Source organism: Onychomys torridus, chromosome 7 (assembly GCF_903995425.1).
Source record: "Onychomys torridus chromosome 7, mOncTor1.1, whole genome shotgun sequence".
Taxonomy (NCBI): Eukaryota; Metazoa; Chordata; class Mammalia; order Rodentia; family Cricetidae; genus Onychomys; species Onychomys torridus.
This window is the reverse complement of record NC_050449.1, coordinates 79,792,949-79,820,641: the sequence shown is the minus strand read 5'-3', so window position 1 is coordinate 79,820,641 and position 27,693 is coordinate 79,792,949. Positions and strand designations below refer to the sequence as shown.

The 27,693-nt window shown below is 44.2% G+C and overlaps 1 protein-coding gene across 1 annotated transcript in view; it reads left to right on the top strand.

The window, feature by feature from the left end:
• Me1 (malic enzyme 1) overlaps positions 1-24,883 on the top strand; it is a 118,283-nt gene extending 93,400 nt beyond the window's left edge. The window contains exons 10-14 of the mRNA XM_036193171.1: positions 8,821-8,926; positions 11,944-12,086; positions 13,538-13,711; positions 19,959-20,057; positions 23,351-24,883. Of these exons, the coding sequence (XP_036049064.1) occupies positions 8,821-8,926; positions 11,944-12,086; positions 13,538-13,711; positions 19,959-20,057; positions 23,351-23,521 (693 nt within the window). The 3' untranslated portion in view covers positions 23,522-24,883. The remainder of the gene's footprint in view (positions 1-8,820; positions 8,927-11,943; positions 12,087-13,537; positions 13,712-19,958; positions 20,058-23,350) is intronic.
• Positions 24,884-27,693: the final 2,810 nt, after the last annotated feature.

Here is a 27,693-nt window from a genome sequence, read left to right as displayed (position 1 = left end):
GCAAGTATAGCCTTGACTTAAAGATTTGTTGCTTTCAAGAATCATAGAGTGACTGTAAACAATTGTGTACTGTGGTCACATCACATATATTGTAGTGGGGAAATACTGTTTGCCGAATGAAATTTTCCACTAATCAGGCATTGTTCTAGATTCCAGTAAGTGTACAATAAGGCCCTTGATTTCAGGATGCTCACAGCATGAGGGTAAATGAAATTACCAGTTACCGAACAATAGGAATGCTGTTAGAGAAGTGTTGTCATGGCATCGTTGTACACGGGGGACACTCCTCACTGCTGTGGAGAAGAGGGAAGGGAGACGGAGGCTCCCAAAGCATGGGTGTCTCTAAGGCTAAATGGAAAAGTAAGAGTCCGGAGTTACTGTGGAGTCTCCACAGAGATCTGAAACCCCAGTAAATGAAACTACAAGGGAAGCATGGTGACAGGTCCTGGAGAGCCCTGACGGAAGGGTCTCCACAGTCACGTATGTAAATAGTCCACACCTGGAACCAGTGTGCTGAGGGACGGATGAGGGGCTCTCTGCTGTAAGAGACTGAGTGTTAGAGTGGAAGGGAACACAGGGCAGGTGACAGGTGACACGGGGCACGTGAGAGGAGGAAGCAGGAAGGCTTTCCTTTTCAGTCGTCCTGATGGCATTGTGGGGGTGGTTTGAAAGAAGGTACAGTGAGAAAAAGAAACAGTTATCAGAGGTTTGAGAGAGGACCTCGATCCCATATATGTCTAAGAGGAAAGGCTGCATACTGAGGGCTTAGGCAATGTGAAGGAAGAGTAGGGTAGCTGGACTCCCAAGACAGCTAGGTATCAAAAGAACTGGAAGCCAGGTGGGAGGGAAAAGAGTGAGCTGGCTTGACACCAAGCCAGCCCAGGATGCCTGCGGAGTCTGCAGGGAAATGTCCCTTCAGTGGTTGCAGATCCAGGACTGAAATTAGGATAAGATCTGAGCTGGAGAGAGGAACGAGGGGCCCTTTACACACATGCTAGATGCCACGTAAAACAACTCCATAAATCATCTTGTCCCAGGAATGTATGACATTCAAGAACCCACCTAGAGGGAATCCATGACTCTAGTTTCTTGTCACTTTATAATGTGAATCCACACAGGCATGCATAGCTGTTAGCATAATTTTAACACAGGTCTGCAGAGCTGAGACTCTAGGTTCCATGGGTCACAGTACTTGGGATGACTGTAGTTGTTGGCTAGACCCAGCTGGCAACTTTTACTGCATGTCCTTTACCTGCCAAAATTAAGAGGTACATACATTGTGCTTGCTAAGATGACATTATGTTTTAATAAGCTTTGTACACTTAATAGCCTGTACACTAATATAAAAGAGACATACTGAGTTTCAGTTAATCAATGCTTCATGCCAATAAATAGTTCAAAATACTGTATTGATTTTTTATTGTGAAACTAATAAATTGTAGACAAGCTAGAAAATTAGCTTAGTTCTGCTTTCAAATTTACGCAATTCTTTTGTGTGCTGGTTTTCATCTTTAGTTAGCCTTACATATCTTCTGAGAGTCAATAATAATTTTGCTCATAATATATTAAAGAATCATAAAATTTAAAGTAGAACATTTTCTTGGTGAAATTCCTTAACACTTTAAAGACTTAAAAAACACCAAAGCTAAAGAGTAAGGCATGGCGACTTGTCTTTGAAGTGTTACCATAATTTGACTAAATAGTTTTTATTGCTTTCTATTTACATTTTTATGTCCTGGTTGTAACCTTTCCTACCATTTGCCTATAGCCACATGTGCAATAGGAGTTTTGCTATAGGTTGTCAGTAATATAAATATAATATAATATAATAAATACATCAGTATTAGTATAGTTGGGATCAGTTATTTGGTTACTGATGATACCCTATGTAGCCTTTTATAGCAAGAAATAATTGATACCAATTTAGTCACCTAAATTAATACATTTTAGTACAAATAAGCCAGCACTTACTAAAAATCCATATAAACGTCTTCCCAGATGATGAGAGAACAGTGTGAGAGACAGGATTGCCAGCTGAGCCATCTCTTACAGTGACGCCTGCCAAGTGTTGCCAGAGAGGGCAGAAAGCCACAACATAGACAGGGCCATATTTGGCCTCTGCTTAAGGGGCTTTCACTAATAAGCCAACTGAGTGCTTAGAGAGAGTATGATAGGAACTTACATTCATGGACCAGAGGCTGGTCTGAAGGTGATTTTTACCTCGGCTTTATTTTCTTCTGTTCTAAGTAGTTTACTTCATTGTATTTTTTTGGTTTACAGTTAACTACTTCGCTCCTATAGAAAGAGATAGTGAAAAAAGGTATGCTAGGTGCTATAATGATAGTTGGGATGATATTATTTTCTTTATGAAAAGAAATGTCTAGGGCTTGAAACTCTAGGCTGTGTGATGTTTTCCTTTCTGAAACCTGGGAGTGATAAGGTACCACTTCAACAGTGGCTAACATTTTATAACTGCTCTGGTTGAAAACTAACATCTACCTGCATGCCCCTGGCACACACTTCTAATCCCAGCACTTGTGAGGCAGAGGCATGTGGATCTCTGTGAGTCTGAAGCCTGTCTACAGAGTGAGTTCTAGGCCAGCCAGGACTGCACAGAGAAACCCTGTCTTGAAACGCCACCTCATCCCCAATCTATCTACTCTGAGGTATAGTAGCTTGGAAACAAGTACCCAGTTTGATTACTTTCTTCCTTTCCAATTCAAATAGAAGATGGCCTTTGCATTTGTAGGTATTCAGAAGAACAACAGTCTTTGATTATATGCATGTGTTGTTTTTTTTTTTTAAACAGGAAATACTGACTATTGACATTAACGTGCAGAATTATTATTGGTGAAGTTAATTTCCTACTATCTTAAATCTTAGGTGCCTTTGGCATGTTCAGTGTTGTTGTATCTTCTTGTACTAAGAAGCAACACAAAATAAGGAGGGAACAGAGATTAAAGAGGCAGCCTAACAAAGAAACGTCTGCTATCCCTAGTATGTTTGGCACAGGGACAGGAGGAAGAAAGGGGGAGAGACGGGCATAGGAAATGGAGAGGCGGCTACCAAATTTGGGGTTTCTGAGGAAACAGAGACCCACAGTTTGCAAAGAGCGAAGGCAAAGAGCAAGGGTTCCTGGTGGTGGAGAATGTGGTGTGGTAAGAAAGTAGGGCGCGAGGCCATGTGTGAGTGTGTGCGCACGTGAAAGGTTAGCATGTGAAAGCACACCGCAACAGGGTCAAAGACTGGAAATCCCTCCCACCATATGTGACATGTAACAGCATGTGCAGAAAAAATGCCCACGTATTGTATGTATGTATGTAATGTATGTATATATGTTTGTATGTATGTACATGTATACAGAGAGAGAGAGAGAGAGAGAGAGAGAGAGAGAGAGAGAGAGAGAGAGAGAGAGAGAGAGAGAGCCTAGCTCTCCAGCCCAATTCCTTGCTGGGAAGTGCCATCTTTCATAATCAACTGTCTTATTTCTACCATGTCTGTGTGTCCTTAATCCAATTCCTTGGACACAGAACCTGGAAAGCCCTTACAAGGGCCCCCAGACTCTGCTCTCTGCCTAAAGCAAAGGAAAAAAGGAAAAAGAGACTATTTCCATATACAGCTGAAGTGACTAGCATAGGGGTATGTCAAAATTAGTTTGTATTTGGGGGGGTGGTGATGAGCCACAACTTTAGACACATGAAAGTAGACAGTAGCAGGCACCAGCTGCAGCATCAGCAGATGTAGCCAAGGCTGCCCCATTCCTGTCGTTTCTTCTGAAGCGTGGAAAGTACTTGGCAGACTATTTTTTTGACTCTTGGTTCTGCTTGTGTCCTGCAGACCCCTTCAGCAATGCTAATGTACTGTTCCATGGTTCCTGGCTGTCTTTCAGTGTTCACTCAGCATTTGTAAGTCACACTAGGAAAAATCCATGGGGACTGGGCTGTGGGAGATTTATACTTCTTACTAGTTCAAGTGTATTCTGCCAAGTTCGGGCTTCCATGGCCAAGACCTGCCAGTGGTTACTGTGATTAATAAAGCAAGATGTCTGCAATAAAACACACATCTTTCCATTTTCATGGAGATAAGTGACAAATTTATTTAAAATTATATACTGGAGGAGTTTGGGGGATGTTCAGTGCAGTGTTTATGACTCTTTATGATTTGCTTCACATTCTAGGTAATTTAGAGGGTCTAGGTACATAAATGTTTTTCATTAATCTCGGGTTGTTTTCTCAACAGTATTACCAGAAATCTGTGATTACAAAGTTATGTGTTCATTTCTCCTTGTCAGATGGTCATTTATAGTTTTCCGAAACCATATGCCTTTAAAAAGCGTATCTGTAGGGGTGTAATAAATCGTTTAAAACTGTTATTCCCCAAACCAGTTAGTCATTCCTCTTCACCTAGGGGGGAACCTGAGGCAGGATAGAAGACGGGAAATCCTGGGGACAGAGGGGGAGAAGTCCCTCCCCCAGACATCCAGCTGAGGCCTCTCCCAGTGGAGAAGCAAGAATGTTAGCACAGTGAATGGCTGCTCATGGCCTTGTCCCAACTGCAAACTAGTTTTCTAGGAATCTTACAAAAACCAGAAACCCTTTTTATAGCAAAAAGACATGTACTAAACTCCATATTCAACCCAAGCACCTGCCCATTTTACCTTATCAGATTATCATTCTGTCCAAGGCAACTGTAACCACTCCAGAATCTCATTATCAAAGGAGAGAGAAGATGAGAAATAAGAGCCACCAAAAGGGTATAAATGCTTAATGTTAGTACAGCTGTGACTCTGCTGTGAGGGCCATACTTACATTTGGGTGTCTGATTTCTCTTGGAGAAGCCCACATCATGCTCTCAGGTATGTTTTTTCTCCAAGCCCCTCTCTTTCTCCCAACACTCATGCTTAAGCTCATAAAATATCTTCAATAACATCTCCAACTACGGGCCAATGAGATAGCTCAGCAGATAAGGCCACTTGCAATACAAGCCTGGTGACCCCAGTTCAATCCCCAGAATCCATGTGACAGTGAAAGGAGAGAACCAATTCTCACAAGTTGTTTTTGGCTTCCACAAATATAATGTAGCTAGCACACACATTACTCCCCCACAAATTAATAATAATAATAATAATAATAATAATAATAATACTCCATTGTGATAGCTAGAGCTCATTGGAATCTGTTTCCTCTGATAGAGAAGGTAGTGCTGTCAGACAGGTTCCCTCAACTGTCGAGTCAGCTTGAAGAGCAAATCCCTGGCATGTAGGCTCTCTTGGACCTTTGGGGACAGTTTTCATGGTGCAGATTTGCATTAGGGAAGGCTGCCATGGCCAGGAGTCCGTTTCACTAGCAAACAGGAGAGCTGGCCATACTGTGGCTGCTACCTGTTTGTTCCTCAGCACCTGCCTGTTACTTGTCGCCCAGGCTCTAAAGCCTACTCTGTCCACCTAAGCCAGACTAACATGAACACATGTTTCCAGAAGAGCCATGTGACTGCCACTGCGTTATCCTCATTCCTCATTCTCTTTCCCTTTGTAGTGAGAGTGAATCCATTTAGTGACTGCTGAGTTTAATGCAGAAACTCTGAACAGATGCTGAGAGCTGAGGAAAGTGGTGGATACAGCTTAGTGTTTGACCTTGAACTCGGAGGAGCTTATGCTGGAAGCAGTGTGGAGCCCTGCAGCACTTTGGCTTCTAGGGCCTTGAGAGCATAGGCTGGGATCTTGCTTCTACAGTCACAACTGTATGCATTTCTGTGGAGAGTAGTAAGCCAAATTGTATCGTGTTTTGTTTAGAATGCTTGCAGCTGAAAGTTACTATTCCCAGGAAATATGCCTTCCCAAGCCAGAATTTATCTGGTATCTCTACTGGAAATTTCACTATGTAAGACTCAAACTAACCATGAATTTTAGCTCAGACTGCTTTCAGAAATTGTTCAGAAATAGTTTAGATATTAAAGACTGTAACTGTTAATGATTCCAAAATTTTTTTCATGACCAGAATTTCCTTTTTCTTTCTAATAAGGCAGGATGATATTTGCCAACTACTAATAAGGGAGCGGAGTAGGCAGAGAGATTGTAAAAGCATTCATTTTCTTAAACCATTTCAAGGAAAGGAGCCATTAACTCCTAAAGTCACTAGGACTAATGTTAGGTTAAAACAGGCAATATACAGAGTCAGGACTGTTGTGGCCCAGTGCTGTGTTGTCATATCTTGAGGACACACAGCAGTGGTTTCTTTTCATTCATCTTTGGGTCAAAGTGGACAGCGTTGTTGATGTTTGCCCTGTGGCTCTACACTTCCTTCAGGTTGGGCCCACATCTGCCCCATACTGCTCTGTGTGGGTGGGCCCAACGGCAGACTCCAAGCAATGGCAGTGGTACACGGGGACAGGTGGATAGATATATCAGTCGGTTCTTAAGACTGACGCAGGAACTGTCATTCCAGCCCACATTTTAGTAACCAGGGCAAGCCATATGTTCCAGCCCAAAAACCCAGGCAAGGGAGAAACAGAAACCCCCAACTTGGTGGTTCCATTTAGGATCTTCCAACACTCAGATGCGGAATGGCACTCACACAACCACTCTGTTTCCCACCATTTGATGTTTGATGTTGCATTTGTTATAAGGTAGACTTTGTGTTCAGATTCTGAGCATATTTAATGCAGGCTCGGATAAGCTCTGCTGTTCCAGTTAGGTGTAATAAGTGCATTTTTAAAATTGGGGGTGGGTTCATTGAGCAGAAAGCATCTGTGCAGTCTGCTTTTGGTGGATGGACCTGCAGAGCTACTTAGCAGAGAGCACAGACACAGGACGGAAAGCACAGAGAACAATTGGATTTTTTATATCTCTAACTCATTTGTGAAAAATTCTTTGATATGCCAAATGCCTATTGTTCCCAGTTTATGACTAAATCCTTGTGGTTAGGCCCACTCATTCTTTCCAAGCCAATGTGCTGTCTATGTTTGTTATGGATCTATGCAAATGAAGTAAATTTCCTGCCTGCGATGTTAACAGATCAGCATAAGAGCACTCAATAAGATTGCCCCTTAGGTCCTCAGATTATGTAAGAACTGTGAAATTTTCAGCACTATCATAGTTTTTTAAGTTATTAAAAAGCAATTAATATCTTGCTGCAAACACAAAAGAAACTAATTTGTGTGTGTACTTGCTATTAATCAGTTTAAAATTAATTTATGGGGGCTGGAGGTATAATGCAACAGTGTTGCTAAAATTATCTTACTTTATTATAAGGAAAAGCAGTCTGTTCATGAGAGGAATAAAGATTTGGAGTCATTGGACAGTTACAGTTTTTAGTATCTAAACCATTTCCTCACATGTGTGAAGGCAGGACTCAGTCTCCAATGCCAAAGAAGTTTCTATCCAGTGAGTTCTTTCAGATTTAGGATTAATCATAAAACACAAGTGAACAATTTGGGATTTCCTGATTAAAGTAGAAATCAAAATAATTTTCAAGTAAACATGACTAATGAGAATATGGGCCGAAATATCCAGCTTCCTATTGCTAGTGTCCTCTACTGCCGTGGGTGTGGAATGGAAGTGTGGGATTTGATTGTAAATGAATGAAGGGGCTTGTTTTCATGCTGTCTCAGATGTAGTGTGTGTTGATGCGTGGAGCAGAAAGAACGGGAAAAACTTCCTGGAATACAGCAATGACCCATGGTGCACTCTTCCTTCTGGAAGCCGCCCAGTCCACTGTCACATTTATAATGCAAAGCAGTGGTTCACAAACAGCGATTTGTAGCAGAGTAGCATAAAATGTTCCAAAATTATAAGGGGCTAGAAATATGCTCTTTGAACAGAAGTTTTTTTTTTTTTTTTTTTTTTTTTTTTAATCCCAGCTGATAGTGGTCCAAGTGCTTCCATGTTCCCATCATTTCTTTGACCCCCAGTGACCTGCTGAGGCACAAGCTCCAGCTTTACTTGTTTACAGAGAAGGAAACAAATAGAAAGGGGGTCATATGTTCTAGATTTTCCAAGATTCTGTATATTGCTTTTAAAAGCAAATAAATCTCAGCCGAAGAGATGATTCAGTGGGTAAAGTGGTTCCCACACAATCATGAGGACCTGAGTTCAAACCCCCAAACCCACATAAAGTACATGGGTGTAACTCCAGCAGCTGATATGCTAATATGGCAAGTGGAAACAGGAGATATCCTGGGAGCTCGCAGCCCAGTTAACGGGGTGCACAGCGATGAAGAAGGACTCTGTCTCCAACAAGACAGAAGGCGAAGACCAGCAGCCAAGGTTGTCTGACCTCCCCATGTGCTCTGTGCCTGGACTCATACACATGACCCCCCCCCACGTGTGTGCGCGTGTGCACACACACACACACACACACACACACACACACACACTTTAAAGCAAGGAGATTGCATCACCTTCAGGCCTGACCATTAGCATTCAGTCTGGCATCCAGCATTTGGAGAGCTGTCCAGGGCAGTCCTGTGCTGTAGTGGGAAGGCAGTCCCAGTAATGCCTGTTGTAAGTAGTGGTCACTTAACGATCTCTGAACCTGTGTCCTTGTGTGTAAAATAACAGTGACTGTACTTGGCCCGTGTCTCAATGCTCTTGTTGGATTTGTTTTGCTCACTGCCGAGTCACCATTGTCTGGAACACTGTCTGCATGTAAAGATTTGTGAAGGGACAGGTGAAGTACTACAGTGGCCTGTAGAGAGGGCCTCAAGAAGAGATGCCAGGGCCAGGACGCCAGAGGCTAAGCAGGAGCGCTAGCAGTGGGGGTATTTGGTGCGCCTCTGACGCACACCTTCACAGTGCTTTCTCTTCTCATTTGCATCTCTTAGGGACGTGCTTCTCTCACAGAAGAGAAAGCCGTGTTTGCCCATGAACATGAGGAAATGAAGAACCTAGAAGCCATCGTTCAAAAGATAAAACCAACTGCCCTAATAGGTAAATGCTTTTTTCTTCCTTTTCCTTTAATTTGGCCTGTTTAGCACTATTTTGCTTTTAAAAACTATACTAGTTATCCATGAGGAACCATGCCCGCTGTATACTAGTTATCCATGAGGAACCATGCCTGCACTATACTAGTTATCCATGAGGAACCATGCCCGCTGTATACTAGTTATCCATGAGGAACCATGCCCGCTGTATACTAGTTATCCATGAGGAACCATGCCCGCTGTATACTAGTTATCCATGAGGAACCATGCCCGCTGTATACTAGTTATCCATGAGGAACCATGCCCGCTGTATACTAGTTATCCATGAGGAACTATGCCCGCTGTATACTAGTTATCCATGAGGAACCATGCCCGCTGTATACTAGTTATCCATGAGGAACCATGCCCGCTGTATACTAGTTATCCATGAGGAACCATGCCCGCTGTATACTAGTTATCCATGAGGAACCATGCCCGCTGTATACTAGTTATCCATGAGGAACCATGCCCGCTGTATAGTAGTTATCCATGAGGAACCATGCCCGCTGTATACTAGTTATCCATGAGGAACCATGCCCGCTGTATACTAGTTATCCATGAGGAACCATGCCCGCTGTATACTAGTTATCCATGAGGAACCATGCCCGCTGTATACTAGTTATCCATGAGGAACCATGCCCGCTGTATACTAGTTATCCATGAGGAACCATGCCCGCTGTATACTAGTTATCCATGAGGAACCATGCCCGCTGTATACTAGTTATCCATGAGGAACCATGCCCGCTGTATACTAGTTATCCATGAGGAACCATGCCCGCTGTATACTAGTTATCCATGAGGAACCATGCCCGCTGTATACTAGTTATCCATGAGGAACCATGCCCGCTGTATAGTAGTTATCCATGAGGAACCATGCCCGCTGTATACTAGTTATCCATGAGGAACCATGCCCGCTGTATACTAGTTATCCATGAGGAACCATGCCCGCTGTATACTAGTTATCCATGAGGAACCATGCCCGCTGTATACTAGTTATCCATGAGGAACCATGCCTGCACTATACTAGTTATCCATGAGGAACCATGCCCGCTGTATACTAGTTATCCATGAGGAACCATGCCCGCTGTATACTAGTTATGCCGTGAGGAACCATGCCCGCTGTATACTAGTTATCCATGAGGAACCATGCCCGCTGTATACTAGTTATGCCGTGAGGAACCATGCCCGCTGTATACTAGTTATGCCGTGAGGAACCATGCCCGCTGTATACTAGTTATCCATGAGGAACCATGCCCGCTGTATACTAGTTATCCATGAGGAACCATGCCCGCTGTATACTAGTTATCCATGAGGAACCATGCCCGCTGTATACTAGTTATCCATGAGGAACCATGCCCGCTGTATACTAGTTATGCCGTGAGGAACCATGCCCGCTGTATACTAGTTATGCCGTGAGGAACCATGCCCGCTGTATACTAGTTATCCATGAGGAACCATGCCCGCTGTATACTAGTTATCCATGAGGAACCATGCCCGCTGTATACTAGTTATCCATGAGGAACCATGCCCGCTGTATACTAGTTATCCATGAGGAACCATGCCCGCTGTATAGTAGTTATCCATGAGGAACCATGCCCGCTGTATACTAGTTATGCCGTGAGGAACCATGCCTGCACTATACTAGTTATCCATGAGGAACTATGCCCGCTGTATACTAGTTATCCATGAGGAACCATGCCCGCTGTATACTAGTTATCCATGAGGAACCATGCCCGCTGTATACTAGTTATCCATGAGGAACCATGCCTGCACTATACTAGTTATCCATGAGGAACCATGCCTGCACTATACTAGTTATCCATGAGGAACCATGCCCGCTGTATACTAGTTATCCATGAGGAACCATGCCCGCTGTATACTAGTTATCCATGAGGAACCATGCCCGCTGTATAGTAGTTATCCATGAGGAACCATGCCCGCTGTATACTAGTTATCCATGAGGAACCATGCCCGCTGTATACTAGTTATCCATGAGGAACCATGCCCGCTGTATACTAGTTATCCATGAGGAACCATGCCCGCTGTATACTAGTTATCCATGAGGAACCATGCCCGCTGTATACTAGTTATCCATGAGGAACCATGCCCATAGTATGCCAGTCACGCTGAGATCCTGGAGCTCTGAATGAGATTCCTAGAAGGCCTATCATTCCGCCCTTCCTCGGGTACTCCCACACTGTGTGTGCATAGTGCAGTGTGGAGTGTGCAGCTGGGCATGCTGTGTATCCCTACCATCCCATCCTAGCTTTGGGAAGTGGACACAGGAGGACAGGACAGGAGCTCAGCCTGAGCTCTATGAGACCTGCTTTAAAATCCATAGACAAAATGCTTAATGTGTTCAAATTCTGTGCTTAAAATCTCCAAGGAAGTTGTTATAGTGTGTTCCTATTCCCATGTCTGTCTGTCTACTTTCAACCATAGTCTATTCTTAGAAGTGTGTTTGCAGTAGTTGATAATACTGAGGATGACGATCAGGAATCACAAAGAACTTCATCAAGCTTTCAGTGTGTTTGACACAGTGCATCCTTCAGCTCACTCCTTTCCCCTTCATTAGCTGCTTTATTCTGCCTTCAGCAAGTGGTTAGTTCAGTTTCACAATAGGATGTGATGATTATTACTGTTGCCTATAAAGACACAATTACCAGTCTACTCAAAATTGCTTAGAGAGAATGTATTAGATTAATACAGTCATGGTTTAATTTCCTGATACAAATGCTTGGAACCAGAGTACCTAATGATTGACTAGGAACTCTGTATTGTGAGTCTGATGTCATACCTGTGACTTATAAAGGCTCTTGTTGGTTTAACCCTGAAGATGATTGGCCTTGAGCAACACTGTTTCAACACTAGACTTCAGTGTGAACTTTCTGTACTTTGTTGCTGCCCTATCTCATTGTCTGGGGGCCTCCTCTTGGATGAACTAACCAAGGACAATCCTACTCCTCCATTTCTTTTCCTTTTTAGGAGTCGCTGCAATTGGTGGTGCTTTCACAGAACAAATTCTCAAAGATATGGCTGCCTTCAACGAACGGCCCATCATTTTTGCTTTGAGTAACCCAACCAGCAAAGCAGAGTGTTCTGCAGAGCAGTGCTACCGGGTGACCAAGGTGAGCAGTCAGATGGCAGTTAGGTACAGGAAGCCTAGGATGCCCAAGGTGCTGAGCACACCTCCTGACATCAGACTTACTCCATCAGAACCGGAAGATGCATGAACACACCAAAGGCGCGGCTGCCTCCTCTCCCTCTCAGCTTCAGTAAATAAATCAACTGTGTATGTGTTCGTGATAACTTTCCTTGAGTGATTTGGAAAGTAAGACTTCAATATAAAAATGAAAGGGAAAGGACTTAGCTTTGGATGGTTCGAAGCTCTCTTTAACTAGCCGTTTCTGAGCATTGAAGCATACAAGATGAAACCACAGTTTAGTTTTTGCTTAGCTAAATTTTGGGTTTGGATTCTGATGCCATGGGTGGAGGATCTGGGCAGCTATGCTGATACCCAGCCAGGCTGGCATGGAATCCTCAGGGCTCAATACTTCACTGTTTTAAAAATAAAAAGTTAATTTTATACTGTGTTTGTACTACCATATATTTGACTGATAGGTTGGCCAAATGCCTTTCACTCTTTTCCAAGACTTGACAATATCATTATAACAAAAATGAAGTTAGTTTTATGCATCTAAATCCTTTACTTATGTCTAATAGAGTAGAGGAGGTAAACACAACACAAAGTGGTGATAGTATGTACAAGCCAGAGCTTCAAAGCTCCACTTTATAAGCAATGTGTCAAGAGCTCATCACTGAAATGAACATGTTTTTAACCAGGAGCCATTCCGTGGTTTCTCTCTCTTATCTGAGATGGTATCAGTATCCTGAGTAATTTTAATCTTCATTTCATGTACAGATTGAGTTTTCTTTACATTCTTCAGTAGCTTTAAATCCTCAAGGGAAGGAAAGAACCTTTTGCAACAAATTGTAGTGTGGTGCCTTGAACATAGGAGGCCGCTAATAAGCAGGTGTGCAATTAGTTATTTTGTCTTTGTATATCACAACAGTCCTTGTTAGTGTAGAGGCTCCTGCCATACACATGCATAATGTTAGCTCAGTTTTATAGTTCTGTTTTAAACTTTCAGTGTGTCAGAGATAGATGACCTCAGCTCTTTCTTAAGATCTTGCCTAATGCTCTGTATTGTAAAACATTGACAGTTACCTTGAGGCTGAACATTAAGTTCTAACCTAACATACCATTTTCAATACTCTAGAGACCTGTTGATTTTATCTTCAGAAGTCTAGTTGGAAGCCTCTATAATGTGGTTGTTGGGCCTGTGGTTGGACCACTGCAGAGAATCATGTGCTTTGCCCACTCCTGGACAGATTACTACAGAGAACAGTGACAAGTACCCCCTCCTGACCCATGGGCAGCACCTGGGCCCACTAGGAGTTAAGCACCGAACACCCTAGGCTGCCTGCGGACGGCTCTGTCACGGCACAGTGGTGCACAGTGGTTCTCAGATGCTCAGCTCTCTCCGTCCTCAGGACCGTGTGTCTGTCTGTGTTGCAGGGCCGCGCCATCTTTGCCAGTGGCAGTCCTTTTGATCCAGTCACGCTTCCAGAGGGACGGACTCTCTTTCCTGGCCAAGGCAACAACTCCTATGTGTTCCCTGGAGTTGCTCTTGGGGTGGTGGCCTGTGGGCTGAGACACATCACTGACAAGGTCTTCCTCACCACTGCCGAGGTACTGTGAAGGGCTGGTGCGTGCTGAGGCCGCATTTGCTCCACTCAGTGTTTTATGTATGTATCGTCACAGCTGTCTGTCAAGTAAAGAACTCTTAGTAGAGAACTCTAGTGGGGAGCAGGTTCATGTGAGTCACTAGATTTCTCTCAGTAGTTGTTAGGTTTCGTTCACAGAAGGGGCCTTTTATTGCCTGTAGATACAGATGGGCTTTAGGACGTCAGTGAAACAAGTGTTCTCCCAAATGGTGACAAGTGTCATCTCTCCATAGTGAGCCTTCCTGAGGACTGGCATTTTAAAGTTGACAAAGTGTAGTAGAAGTGGCTGTCATTCATGTTTAGGGGCAGGAAATAGAAGCCACGCTAGTGTTTAAGCAGAAATGAAATGAAAACAGGGCATTGTGTGTTCATATGATCAGTAAAAGGGCTGCTGAGATGCTTCCGTGAGTAAAGATGCTTGCTACCAAAGCTGAGAACCTGTTCAGGACTTACATGGTAAGAAGAAAAAACAGCTCTCACAGCTTGGTCCCTGACTTTTTTCCACATGTGTGTTGTGGCATGCATGTACTGCCTCCCCCATAAATAAGTGAAAACGGAATGAGGATATTTATAGGGAACTACTGATAGGAGACGTTGGTTCTCCCCTGGGATTTCAGGAAAGGCCCCCAGGCTGTCACAGAGCCCTGGGAATCGTGTAGTGGAGAACTGACTTTATCCAACTACAGGCTAACAGTTAGCCAGTTTCATAGACACTGCAGAGAACATGGAGCTCCAGCTCAGAGACAAAGCTTTATTATCCTGGTGCAGAAGATCCTGGGAGTCTTGTGCCGTTGTCAGCTCCCTTAGCATCCCGAGCCTCAGCGGGATGGTGACAGTGGGTGGCTGTATATGTGTAAACCATGAAGAGCTTATCCTGCCCTAACTGTTTTGGATTTGGGCAGAATACAACTCATGAGTGAGAAACTTGTCAATTTCTCTCAAATTAAACATTGTATAACATGAACCACATGAAACCTGATTGGTTTAAAGCATGTATCCAGCAAACATGCTGCTCTCTGCACTGTGAAGGAACCCCAAGAACAGGGGCAGATTCCAGGGTCACTGTGTGATCAAAGAACACATCTGCCTCCCTCTGGGACAGATGCCTGGAAGCTGTAGCATTTATTCTTCATGCTTTCTTCACAGCGTTAAAAGTATGACAGCTGATGTGTCTGGTTTGTTTCCTTTTAACTTGAAAGTATTGTTAAATTCAAATAGACATCTAATTACTAAGAACATTGTAAGGTTTTTACATAAAGAAAAATATCACCCTTTCTTTTAGGACAAGACAAATGTGAGCTTGATTCGCTTAGCCTGTTTTCTTCCTTTAGCTCTAGCACCCTCTAGTGGCAATGTCAAGTAAATACTTTTTATTTCACATTCACTAATAATGATCACTACTAAAGGCTCATGCTTTAATCCCAAGTGGATCTCTGTGAGTTCAACAAGAGTCTGGTCTGCATAGCAACTTTCAGGCCAGCCAGAGTTACGTGTTGACACCCTGATCTCTACATTCTAAAAAAAATTTTTTTTTCTTTTTGGAAGAGAAAAAAAGTTACTTGGGTGTGGTGGCTCACTTGGGAGGCCTAGGTGTAAGATTTCAAGCTTCAGGCCTTGGCTACACAGAGAGCTCCATGTCAGCCTGTACTATATATGAAACACCAAAACCAACCAAAGGAAGAGAAAACAGGCTGCGCACAGCTGAACTCTCCTCACTGCAAGGTCTCTCGGCTGCTCCTTGGGCCTTCAGAATTCACATTTGACACTCCACTCCCCTGCTTGTTTGCCTTGTCTCCTCATCTCTCTTTTAATTAAGACCCTGTGTGTGTGCAGGTGTGCACATGCACGCACCCACACATGCTCACACATGCCCACACACGTACGATTTGGGGCGTTTTCTACCTAGTTTTTTAAGACAGGTCTCACACTGAACCTGGGGCTTGTGATTTGGGTGGGCTGGCTGACCTGCACAGTCTCCCTGTCTCCCCCTCGAGCACTGGGATCCTAAGTGTATGCTGCAGAGCCTTGGCCCCCATCCTGTAGGTGCTGAGATCCACGTCAGGTCCTCAGCGTGTATGAGCACCTACATAGTGGGCCATCTCCCAGCCCCAAGGCAATTCTTATTTAAACACTCTGACACTGTTCTCTTCCTACTTGGTGTTTACTCTTGAGAATTTTGGATTTTAAAAGATCATGTGGTTTCTGTGAATGCCAGTAACAGCGAGCCAGTGCTGACACGGAGCAGAAGCAGTACATGCACTCTCCTGAGTGCTGTAGCACCAGCCACAGCGTGGCAGGAAGAGCAGATGCAGTGCTGTGGATGTTCACTGCCAGAGGGCCTAGAGAAGGCTGTCCGGAGTGTCTGGTTCAGCTAACCAGCTAAGTGAAGTAACAGCTAGACTTGCTTTGTTTGACAAGCCCAGGTCTAATCACTTTCAGTATTATAGCAAAACCAAAAATAAAACCAAACCCAGAACAAAACCAAAAAACAACTGGTTGGAGGGTTCTGGAGAGATGGCTTGGTGGTTAAGAGCGTTGGCCACTCTTCCAGAGGACCTGGGTTCAATTTCCAGCCCACACGGTACCTCACAACCATCTGTAACTCCAGTTCCAGGGCATTTGACATCATCCATCTTCTAAGGACACCAGGCATGGACGCATGTGGTACATAGACATGCATGTGCGTAAAACACGCATATACAAAATAATAAAATGTAAATACAAGTTTAGTCACGTAAGAAACCAGAAATCTCATGGATTGGACCAAATATGAAAGGTTATCTCTGAATTCCTAAAAAAAAAAGTGTTTTATGTGTGAGTAGTGTGTGTGTAGGTACTTATGCAGGTGTGAGTACATGTGTGTGCACAGGTGTGTGAAGGCCAGTGATTTTGAGATAGGCTCTCCCACTGAGTCCAGAGCTCACCAGTTGGCTAGACTGGATGGCCAGGGAGCTAGGGACAGAGGCGTAGCATAGGGGCGGGCCTCTTGCCTTGACCCCCTGGTGCCGGGTTACAGTCATGTGGCCACTGCAGTGGGCTCGTGTGCAGGTGCTGTGGAGCTGAGCTCCGACTCTCAGGATTGGGCAAGCAACATTTTACTAACTAAACCATCTCTCCAGTCTCTGTTCCTGATCTTCTTTTTGATTATAAAGAGATTTTTAACTCTTCTGCTGCTAGTAACCAACAGTGTGGCTCAATTCAGTATCCACAGCTTGTATAGTATACAGCAACACATCAGAGTCGTGTTTGTACTAACATGGATTTGACTTGGGTGGTCAGGAGCCTATTGCTCTCTTCAAATATTTGAAAATTCCACCGTAACACAGCAGAGCTAAGTTCTATCCGAGACTTTCATCTTGGAAATGAATGTAGAGTAAACATAACACAGAGTTGTGTCACTGTCTACAAAACGGCCTGGCAGGTCTGCTTTTCACATAATTTGTCAAGTGTTGTCACTGGAGTGAGTGAGCCATTCCATTGTTCTGTCTCCTGTGTAGGATAGTACCTGTGGTGTCCGTAGTAATTTAGATTTGTTTTTTTAAAGTTTTTTTTTTTTTCATTTTCTGTGTTTGAGTGTTTTCCTTGCATGTATGTAAGTATACTGTGTATGTGCTTTGTGCTTATGGACCAGAAGAGGGCGTCAGGTCCCCTGAACTGGAATCACAGACAGTTGTAAGCTTCCATGTGGGTGTTAGGGATCAAACCCTGGCTCTCTAAAAGAGCAGCCAGAGCGCTTAGTCACTGAGCCATCTCTGCAGTCTCAAGGCAGATTTTTTGCTTGTTTGCTTTTTGTTTGTTTTCTTGTTGTTTCTGAGGCAGGGTTACTGGCTGGCCTGTAACTCACTGTGCAGACCAGGCTAGCTTCAAATTTGTAGAGATTGCCTGCCTCTGGCTCCTGAGTGCTGGGTAAAGGTGTGTGCCAGCACACCCAGCTTGATTCTCATCTTGTCTGTAGATTGGGAGTTACCTGACATGCCTCACTAGTCTTTAAATCTGTAAATGAGGAAAACCCACACATCCCTTGAGCTGTCCCTGCCTGAGCTCTGGAAAGGAGAGGCTGTCAGTGGGAGTGACTGGTTCCTCCCCTGCTCTGTTTGTGGGAAAGGGCACACCCACTTGGGTGGTAGGACATTTAATGCTGCTGTGTTTAAAGTTTGGGACCCTGGTCACCATCTCTGGAGCAAGGGAAAACTTGGCTTTACTACTATGTAACAAAAGCAAGAAATTAATTAGTTAAATGAGTTTATTACAGAATCAGAGTTAATATTCTCTAAGTCTAGGTGTCTTAGTCACTGTTCTCTTGCTGTGAAGAGACACCATGATCATGACCAAGGCAACTCTTCTAAAGAAACCATTCAGTTGGGAGCTTGCTTACAGTTTCAGAGGGCAAGTCTATTTATCATCATGGCGGGGAGCAAGGAGGTACTCAGGTAGGCATGTGCTGGAAACATAGCTGAGAGCTACTTCCTGATCTGCAGGCAGGTAGTGGTGGTGGTGGTGGTGGTGGTGGTGGTGGTGGTGGTGGTGGTGGTGGAGGTGGTGTGGAACTGGGCCTGGTGGCATGGGCTTTTGAAATCTCAACGCCCATTTCCAGTGATGCACCTCCTCCAGCTCCTCCAGTAGGTCCACACTTCCTAATGTCCCAACAGCTCGTTAGCTGGGGACCAAACGTGGAACTATTTGAGCCTATGGGGGTCATTCTTATTCAGACCATCACACTAGCTTATCGTTTTATATAACAGTGTTGCACTACTCCAATGCTAGTTGTACTGTTGATTGCTGCTTCTCCCCACCTTGGTGCTGTCTAGTAGTCGGTGGTCAGAAGTTCTTAGCCACCCACAATGCCAGTGTATTCCCTTTCTCTGCCTCTGCAGAGGCTCTCCACCCTCCAGGTTCGGGGCGGGTTGTCTCAGCATCCACTTCATATGTTGGGGGTCTCCATGTTATCTGCGGCACCTACCTGCCTTGGGTGTGTGACTTCTTGTTTCTTCTCAGTCCCTCAGTCAAGTCCGCCTCACTGGCCTCATCCATGAGCCTATCACTGTGGCTTGATTAGCTCACATTTCTCCTGCAGCCCAGACTGTGTCTTCTAGTACCTCCTTTGGTTCTGTGAGTTTCCTCACTGCTCTGGAGACTTCTGTAGGTGGACCCACGCCTGTGCGCAGTCTATTGGCGTGCTGGTGGAACCCAAACATATCTTTGAAATAACTGCATGAGACAGAGACAGGTGGATCTCCATGAGTTCAAGATCAGCCTGGTGTACCTCTCTAGTTGCAGACCAGTCAGAGCTACATAGTGAGGCCCCTATCTCAAAAAGAGTGTCTGCTCCGTCACCTGGGATTGTAGAATGAAGGTTTCCCAATCCCAGAGTCACAAGCTTAGGGGTTAAGACACACCCAAATTTATCTCCGATTCCTGTTTTTCCCAAGTTTATAATAGTAATCTGGTAAGTCATGAAAAATAAGTAAAAATAAAGAATAGGTAAGATTCTGACAGAGCTGGGCATGTAGCTCAGTGGTAGAATATTTGCCTGGTATGCACAAAGCCCTGGGTTTGAGAGAGAGAAAAGAGAGAGAGAGAGAGAGAGAGAGAGAGAGAGAGAGAGAGAGAGAGAGAGAGAGAGAGAGACTTACTGACTGACTATTGATTGTTCAGAATGTTGCCAGTGAAGGTTTTCTGCCTGGCTCTGCCCCCGCATTTCTGTTGAAGGCCCAGCTCTGAGGTGACCTGACCCACCTTGTGCAGTGGTTTACTGTGTGGAGCTAGGGAGCGGCTTAGGGAGCGAGACGGGCTGTTGGTCAGGTAAGATGATGACCAGGGTCTGGATAAACTTCAGGTCCTTAGAGTGGAAGTGAGCGAGTTTCCGTAGCTCACTTCTGCACTCCATGAGTTTGGAGTGAGGAGTAAGAGTGGGTCTGCCTGTTTCCAGGGTCCCTTCCATGACTGCTTCAGCCCCCTTTTCTTTGCATCTGTTCCAGTGGCTTATGGTCTAGTGTGAAGGAACTGAACCAAACGGGAACCTGGGTTCTGTTCTCTTACTCTTGGTATGATCTCAGCAATTGCCATGGCTTAGCTTTTCTGTTGATGAAGGGGCGTTAGACCGTCATTGTCATGTGGTGGTTCCCATAGGTGGCATTCCCTTAGTAGTCTCCTTACTTACCACAGAGAATCGTGTGCTGTATAAACCTTTCTATTCCCTTTCTCTTTTAAAGGTCATATCTCAGCAGGTGTCTGATAGACACCTAGAAGAGGGCCGGCTCTATCCTCCTTTGAATACAATTCGAGATGTTTCCTTGAAAATCGCAGTGAAGGTAAAAACCATGTAGCCTTGTTATTTTTCCATCCTTCCCTTGCTAGCTACGTACTGTGACTGTTTTACATGCTTGCTTGGCATGTATGTTCGTCTCCTAGGATTGAGGAACTGAGACTTGGCGACGGAGCACTGAGGGAACCAGCTGCAGTTTGTCCTCAGAGGTGGATGGAAACATGGCGGCTGCTCGTCCATTTCTCCATCCGTTAGTCAGGCCTCTCCCAAGTCACCTTATTGTAGCTGTTCATAGAGCTGTTCATAGAGTTCCACTAGAGTGACGTTTACACCTGGAACCTCCTGCTCCCTTCCTGTCTGACTTAGAACAGTGGTTCTCAACTTTCCTACTGCTGCGACCCTTTAATACAGTTCCTCATGTTGTGGTGACCCCAACTATAAAATTATTTTTGTTGCTACTTCATAACCGTAATTTTGCTACTGTTACGAGTTGTAATATAAATATCAGTGTTTTCTGATGGTATTCCTTCAAGCCTCAAAAGGGTCGCAACCCACATGTTGAGAACCACTGGCTTAGAGCATCTTGAAAGACTGAAGACTCAGGTGATAGTGTCAGAGGACACAGGGCCCCTTTGGCAAGTTATTAGTCCTGTAAATAAAAGGATTCAAACTCTGAATTAAAAGGGAACTCAAGGGCAACTTCATTGGGGTTTGAGGAAAAGACAACTGGACTAGCAAGCTGCGGATCCCAGTGGCTGCTGGGTGGTGGGGGCTGGATGAGAGAGGAGAGTATGCCTTCTGAGCTAGTCAAGAAAGCAGGCAAGCTCAACAGTGGGCATTGGTGAACATGGTTTGTGTATTGGAGGGTACTCAGAGAGAGGCGGGGGAGAAAGAGAGAGGAGAGAGGGGGTGGGGCGAGCCCAGAGTGTCAGGGCCAAAGGAAAAGGTTCCCCTTCCCAGTCAGATCTCTGTAAGTAGCTGCAGTGAGGGAGGGGCTTCTGGAGTAAGTATTGATTCCTTGCCTCACTAAGGGATCATTAGCCTCACACCTAACGTGTCTTCACTCAGGTGTGTTGTGTTTCTTTTCACCTTCTGGCTTCGTGCTGTTCTTTGTTCTTTCAGATTTAGTGTTGTGGGGTTCAGGAATGAGCAAGTCTTGAAAACTCAAAGCCTGCTTAGTGACACATCTCCTCTAACAATGCCATTCTTCTTAATCCTTCCCAAACAGTTCTGTAGATGAATTGCTAAGTGGTCTTATTAAATAAAAATCCTGGAGCCAGACATCGGGGTTAAAACCTGAGAAATCAGAGGAATAGGAAAAGTCACAAGCCAACCTTACCTTACCCATCCTCAGCTTCCTGTATACCCACACCTATATGCCTTTCTGTTCTGTTACATCATTTGCTCTCTCCATCCAGCTACATCACTTCCTCTTCCTGTCCAGCTCTGTCACTTTCTGTCTATCTGTACAGACCTCCAGACCTCCATGGTTAACTAGTGTTGGAATTTAAGTCATGTGCCTCCATGCCTGGCTCTGTTCCCAGTGTGGCCTTGAGCTCAAAGAGATCCAGACAGATCTCTGCCTCCTGAGTGATAGGAGCCTTTGGGGACCACTCTCCTCCATACCACCACACATGGTTTTTCACCTAAAGAGGGTGCTTTTGATATTTTCCCTCTTCCTTACCAGCCATATAGAAGGTGGGGCTTAAAGCTGATCGTGAAGGTAGGGTCCATCTCCAATAACCTCCAAGCTGCTAATGGCTTATTAGCTACCTAACAGGAAAAACAGTGAGGACAAAGAACTCAAGAGCAGCTATGGGAACGATGAGCAACTGGAGGACTTGGCCACGAACCTAAAGGCAGAGAAATTTCTCTAACACAGATGAACGGGATTGCCTTTAATGGTGTGGCTGTATTGGTTTGACATGCCAAGTGCCACATTCTGGGTGGCTTAAACTGAACAATTTTATCTATCTATCTGTCTGTCTGTCTGTCTGTCTGTCTATCTATCTAGTGTGGAGGCTGCACACCCAAGGTCAAGATGTTAGTAAGTTTGGCTTCTTCTCAGGTCTGTGTCTCTGACTTGGTGGCTGTCTTTTGCTGTGTTTTCTCTTGGAGTGTTTTCTCTGTATGTGCTCATCTTTGGTGTTTTTGCTGTCCAGTTTTCTTTCTTTTAAGAACAGAAGTGAAGTGGATTAGGGACATCCTAAGAGCCATATTTTAACTTCTGAAGCACTACTGGTGAGGGCCCCAGCATGTAAGCTCATCTGTGGGAAAACACAAAGGACCCTAGCAGTTTTCTCTAAACTGGGGTGGGTTGGCATTTTTAGCCTCTGGCCACTAGGGGTCAGTAGCAACTACACAGTTTCAACAGTCAAAAGGTAGCCAGACATTATTAGGTCTTATATATACAAAATATCAGTAGTTTACACTATTCCAAACTTATATAAATAGCACTGTTTAAGATTCACATGTTGTTTATCTTATTGATTAACGGTATATTCTACAAAATCAGTACTTCAAAAAACTTCAACTAATAGTGTGAGTGTCTGTTTTTTAGGGAAAAACAGCCTCATTATTTTGTTCTGATGTGTATCACTTTTTAGTTTCCATTATTTATGTGCTGTACAGCATGTTGTCATTTTAGGTTTATTTTGATAATTTAAATGAAAATGAAGTAGCACACAATTAGAATGGAAAGTGAGAAAGCAGGGCATTAGAGGGAATAAAGGGGCCTTGGATCCCGAGTCTGTACTTAGAACACGGTGCTGTTGTCTACACAGAAACGAGAACTCAGAGTGAAGAGCTGGTTTCAGGCAGGGAGCTGCTGTGCGGGGCTGCAGGTTCGAGGTCCCCTGTGTATCCAGATGTCTACTCCTGTCGTGGAGATGGAGATGACAGAAACATAGAGTGACTAGACAGAAAGATCTAGTTGTCGTCTATGTGTGGGGCGTGGTTGCACTTGCTGAGAGAGTAGTGTGTAAAGGGAAGGGAGGTGGAAGACACTTTCTTATTGTGACCAGAAGACGGACCAGATGACGGCAGCGAGCTCCGCAGAGACGCGGCGGGCGGGCGTCCAGTCCCTTAGCCAGCAGCAGGCACGGCACAACTGTCTGAGAAAAAGGACTCCTCTGGCCACCCTACTACTGAGATGCCAGCCTCGTCCCCCCTCGAGACATCTGATTTATAGTTGCATTTTTATTTTCATCTTCTGTGTTTTGTATGTGGCTTTTACATAGTACAAACTATAGATTAATTTTTAAAATGGATAAAAACTTGCTTTGTGTTCAATATCGCCTTCTTCTTATAAAGATAATGACTTGCCTTCCTTGTTTCTAGATTGTGACAGATGCGTACAGAGAAAGGATGGCCACTGTTTATCCTGAACCCCAAAACAAAGAAGAATTTGTCTGCTCACAGATGTACAGCACTAATTATGACCAGATCCTACCTGATTGCTATTCTTGGCCTGAAGAAGTCCAGAAAGTCCAGACCAAAGTTAGTCAGTAAACACAACAGCTAGATTTTTTAACTTTACCAATAAGATCTTGAAGTTTTCATGATTTCTTAGGGTTGGAATCTTTACTATGATTCATAGTGTGCTTAGAATAAGATGATTTTAGTTTAACAATCAAACCCGTGGAAGTACATTAATATAAATTAGGATAAACTTCACACTGGACAGTTTTGTTTCACTTACTCTGGTTATTTATGTTTTCTGTTTTAATTGTTCTCTTTATAAATTCTGTTGAAAAGCTATTGTACCTGCTGCTGAGAAACTCACCACTGATGATGTAGGAAGCTAACGGAAGACACAAACTAGTAATAAATTAACACAGTGTAACTCGATCACATTAATGCCTTCTTGTTCTTTCTTGACCATTTTGTTAAAATCTTTTAAAAAGCGAAGATAAACACAAACTTAGGTATAGCTGAACAGAAACACTACTTGGCTGCCTAGAGAAAATCCTTCTCAGGACTTTTATTCCAGGCCTCCGTTCGCCTTGTTCCTTTTGCACAACTGAACTCTCAACACCTCGAAGAAAGCTAACTGCTGTTTACAACACCTGGTGCAGCCTTATATCCTCACACTCTTGTCATTGTGACAGCCCAGAGAGCTCTCATTGCTTTGTTCTCAGTCCCAAACCCTCACAAAAGTTCTTTTCCTCCTCTCTGACCCACCCTTTTCCCCAGCTGCTGGCCCTGCTGAGAGACTGGGAGGGGTTTTTTTTTAGCACAGCCGCGCAGTGAGAAAGGAAAGTCCTTGTGAAGGCCCCCGAGGAGCCCGCCTCCACGATAAGGGTGCCAGAAGCAAGACCATGCTCCCCAGACAAGCTAGGGGCCCCTGAGGGTCACTTGCCCTAATGTCCCTGTGGTTAGCTCAGGTGACCGAGAACTCATAGCATGAGTGACTACACCTCCCCTGCCTAGCTTTCCATCAGATGCTAAAATATGTTGATTTCAGAACCACTCTATGAGAAGTAATAACCGTCCCCAGGTTGTATTAACCTCCTGAGCAAGTTGGTGATGGAATGAATAGCAACAACTTGAAACTCCTAAGCCCGGGTTCGAGAACATTCTGTGTATCTAGAGACACTTCTGCTTTTGAAGTAATGCTTTAAAGCTTGTATGGTGTTTAAGCAGGGCTCCTCTGTAAAGTGACCTCCTTGAAGGTGAAGACCACAGATTCTTTCAAGTGTGAGTTAGGAGTGGAGACTTCAAATGGGAACTTTGGTTACGAGTTTTCTCTGTGTAGTTAGTGGCAAAGATTCAGAAGTCCTATCTATTTCTTGTCCGTTTCCATGTTGTCAAATAGTTTTAACTGAATGTATTTACCTATGCAAAACATTTATTAAAGCATAGAAAATATGAATAACATTGTAAATAATTGTCATTTTTCTTAAGATATCACGGCCATTTACAATGATAACGCTGGGTTTTAGGAGATAATATGAAAAGTTATTATGATTTTGTTTGAGTTTTTTGTTGTTGTTTGTTTGTTTTTTGAGATGGAATTTTTCTGTGTGTAGACCTGGCTGTCCTGGAACTCACTCTGTAGACCAAGCTGGCCTGAAAGTCACAGAGATTCATCTGCCTCTGCCTTCCAAGTGCTGGGAATGGTATGCTCCACCACCACCTGACTTATGCTTTGTTGTTGTTTTGTTTTTCAAGACAGGGCTTCCCTGTGTAGTTTTGGTGCCTGTCCTGGATCTTGCTCTGTAGACCAGGCTGGCCTCGAACTCACAGAAATCCACCTGGCTCTGCCTCCCCAGTACTGGGATTAAAGGCACGGGCTATCACCGCCTGGCTGGCTTATACATTTTAAAAAGAAGATTTAGTTTTGATGTGTGTGTGTGTGTGTGTGTGTGTGTGTGTGTGTGTGTGTGTGTGTGTATGTGCTTTGGCCCTTCTTTTCTCTGATGTCCATAGAGGCTATAAGAGGGTATCAGAGGGTATCAGATCCCCTGAAGCTAGAGTTACAGGTGGTTGTGACACCTCCCCCTCTATGTGGGGCCGGGAACTGAACCGAAGTCCTCTGGAAGAGCAGCAAATACTTGTAACCTCTGATCCATGTCTAGAACTCTGAGGTAATAAGAGTTTTTAAAATACTCTAATAACTGCTTATTCCTGTATGGACTTCATTTAATAGGAAGTGAGCACATGTGCTGGGTACAGTATATCATCCCATCCGTGGTACCCTGTGGTTTCCTCATGAGATTGACAGTTTACCTCACTTGTCAAGCCCTCAGAGCTCTAAGAAAGGAGGCATGTCTGCTGAGTCCACCTTTGCCTGTCCTTGTGTTCTCTCTCCTTTCCCTAGTCTACTGCAGTCTAGACAGAACTGCCGCCAGTGTATGCCTGTTTCCTAGCAGCTTCATAAAGAGTGGGAATTCATGTTAATGATATTATATTCAACCAGTACATCTAAATATTAGTTCAAAGTATAATTAATATAAAAATTATTGAGGTGTTTGGTTGGGTTGATACCAGATGTTTCCAAGGCAGTACTTCCCACGTGACCCTGATCAGTCAGTTCCCACCAGCCACAGGCTGACCTTTACTCAGGAACCTCCTTCTGGCTGCCTCAGCTGCCCAGCCTGAGACTAGACTCTTCTTTGGGGTGCCTTAATACAGAGTTTTCCTCTGTGGGTGAGGCAATGCTAATTGCAAGGCTCACACTATAAAAGCGGTCTGCTAGCTTCCGCCGATTGCCTCAGGAAAGAGAGCCATTTCATTTTGTAGTCTTCATTTTGTGGCTTCCAGAGTCACTGAAAGGACAAGAAAACATGGAGCGGGGACTTCTGCGTTGTGCTGGCTGGCACTCAGCCGCATGACTGCAGAACAGAAGCATGCTGTCTTTTTTTTTTTTTTTTGGCCCAGGGCTGCAAGAGGAAACCGATAAGATGGACAGGTAGCATTGACTTTGCCACAAACCCAGTTTTTGTTTGTGTTTCCAAGGAAGTGAGTAAATGCATTCTGGTATATGCGGGGAAAAGGCCACTTCAGTCACACGCAAGACAAACCCTGCTTTTATAAGCAGTGCTTGGACTAGCTAAAGTTGTAACCCAACCCCGAACCAGTGTAAATCCTACTTAAATTTTACAACCTCCCACCCTAACTCTGTAAGAAATGATGTGAAGTACTCATGTTTAGAAGAAAAATACTCCATTCTCTTTGGGAAAAAAATGTTCAGTGTACAATTACAAAGAACAATTATACAAAGAAAAATATAAAGGTGTGATCCTTAATGAGAAGGGGAAACTTGGCATAGATTGATGGATCTGCCTTATGTTATCACACAAGGCTTTGAAAATAACTATTATAATAATGTGATTAAAATTCAGGAGAAAAACAAAAAAATAGGTTTCATCATAAACACAGTATAAAGAATTAAATGGTTCAAGGCAGGCAAAATTCTAGCATGAGTGGAGAAAGTGGTCACAGAGCCCCACCCCTAGTGGAGGACCTGTTGGCATTGGAAGATCCTGGGAGAAGGAGAGAGTTTTCTTCAGTGGTGTGACGCTGGGAGATGGACCCCTCTCCAGAGCAGGCTCCACACCCGAGGGTCTTTGGGCAATACCAATGGGACTCAGGAGGTTTGGATGGGTAGGGAGGTAGTTAGCGGTGAGTGTAGGAGGAGTTGGTGGAGGGGAGTGAATTGAAAAAACAATTTTGTGTGAAATCCTTATGAAAGTATCATTTCAAAAAGAAATATATCTAAGAATTCATTGGAGGCTTAACATCATCTAGTAGAAGAAAGATCAATAACCTGAAAGGGTGGCCAGTAGGAATTGCCCAAATGGGGCTGGGGTTATACCTTGATGGTAGAGTGTGAGTCTAGACTGTACAAGGCCCTGGCTGCAGTCCCCTGCCAATACTGCCAGGACAAACAAACACAAAACCCAAAAAACAAACCCGAAAATCAGCATTTTGCAGCAGTCAGTGGGAGGCAGGTGGAAATAGTTACTGATACAAGCTGGCCCAGTGCAGTGAGATCAGTTTGGCCTGGAGGAAGTTTTGCAGGGCCACATGGTTGCTCCCTGAGAAAAATGGCTGTGTAGGGAGTACTTTCCAGCTGACCACAGCCCAGGACCATAACTATGGGAATCCCACAGGAACTCCTTGACACGGACAATAGCAGTGGACCCCGAAGTGTCACACCGAGAGGAAAGTCTCTTTTG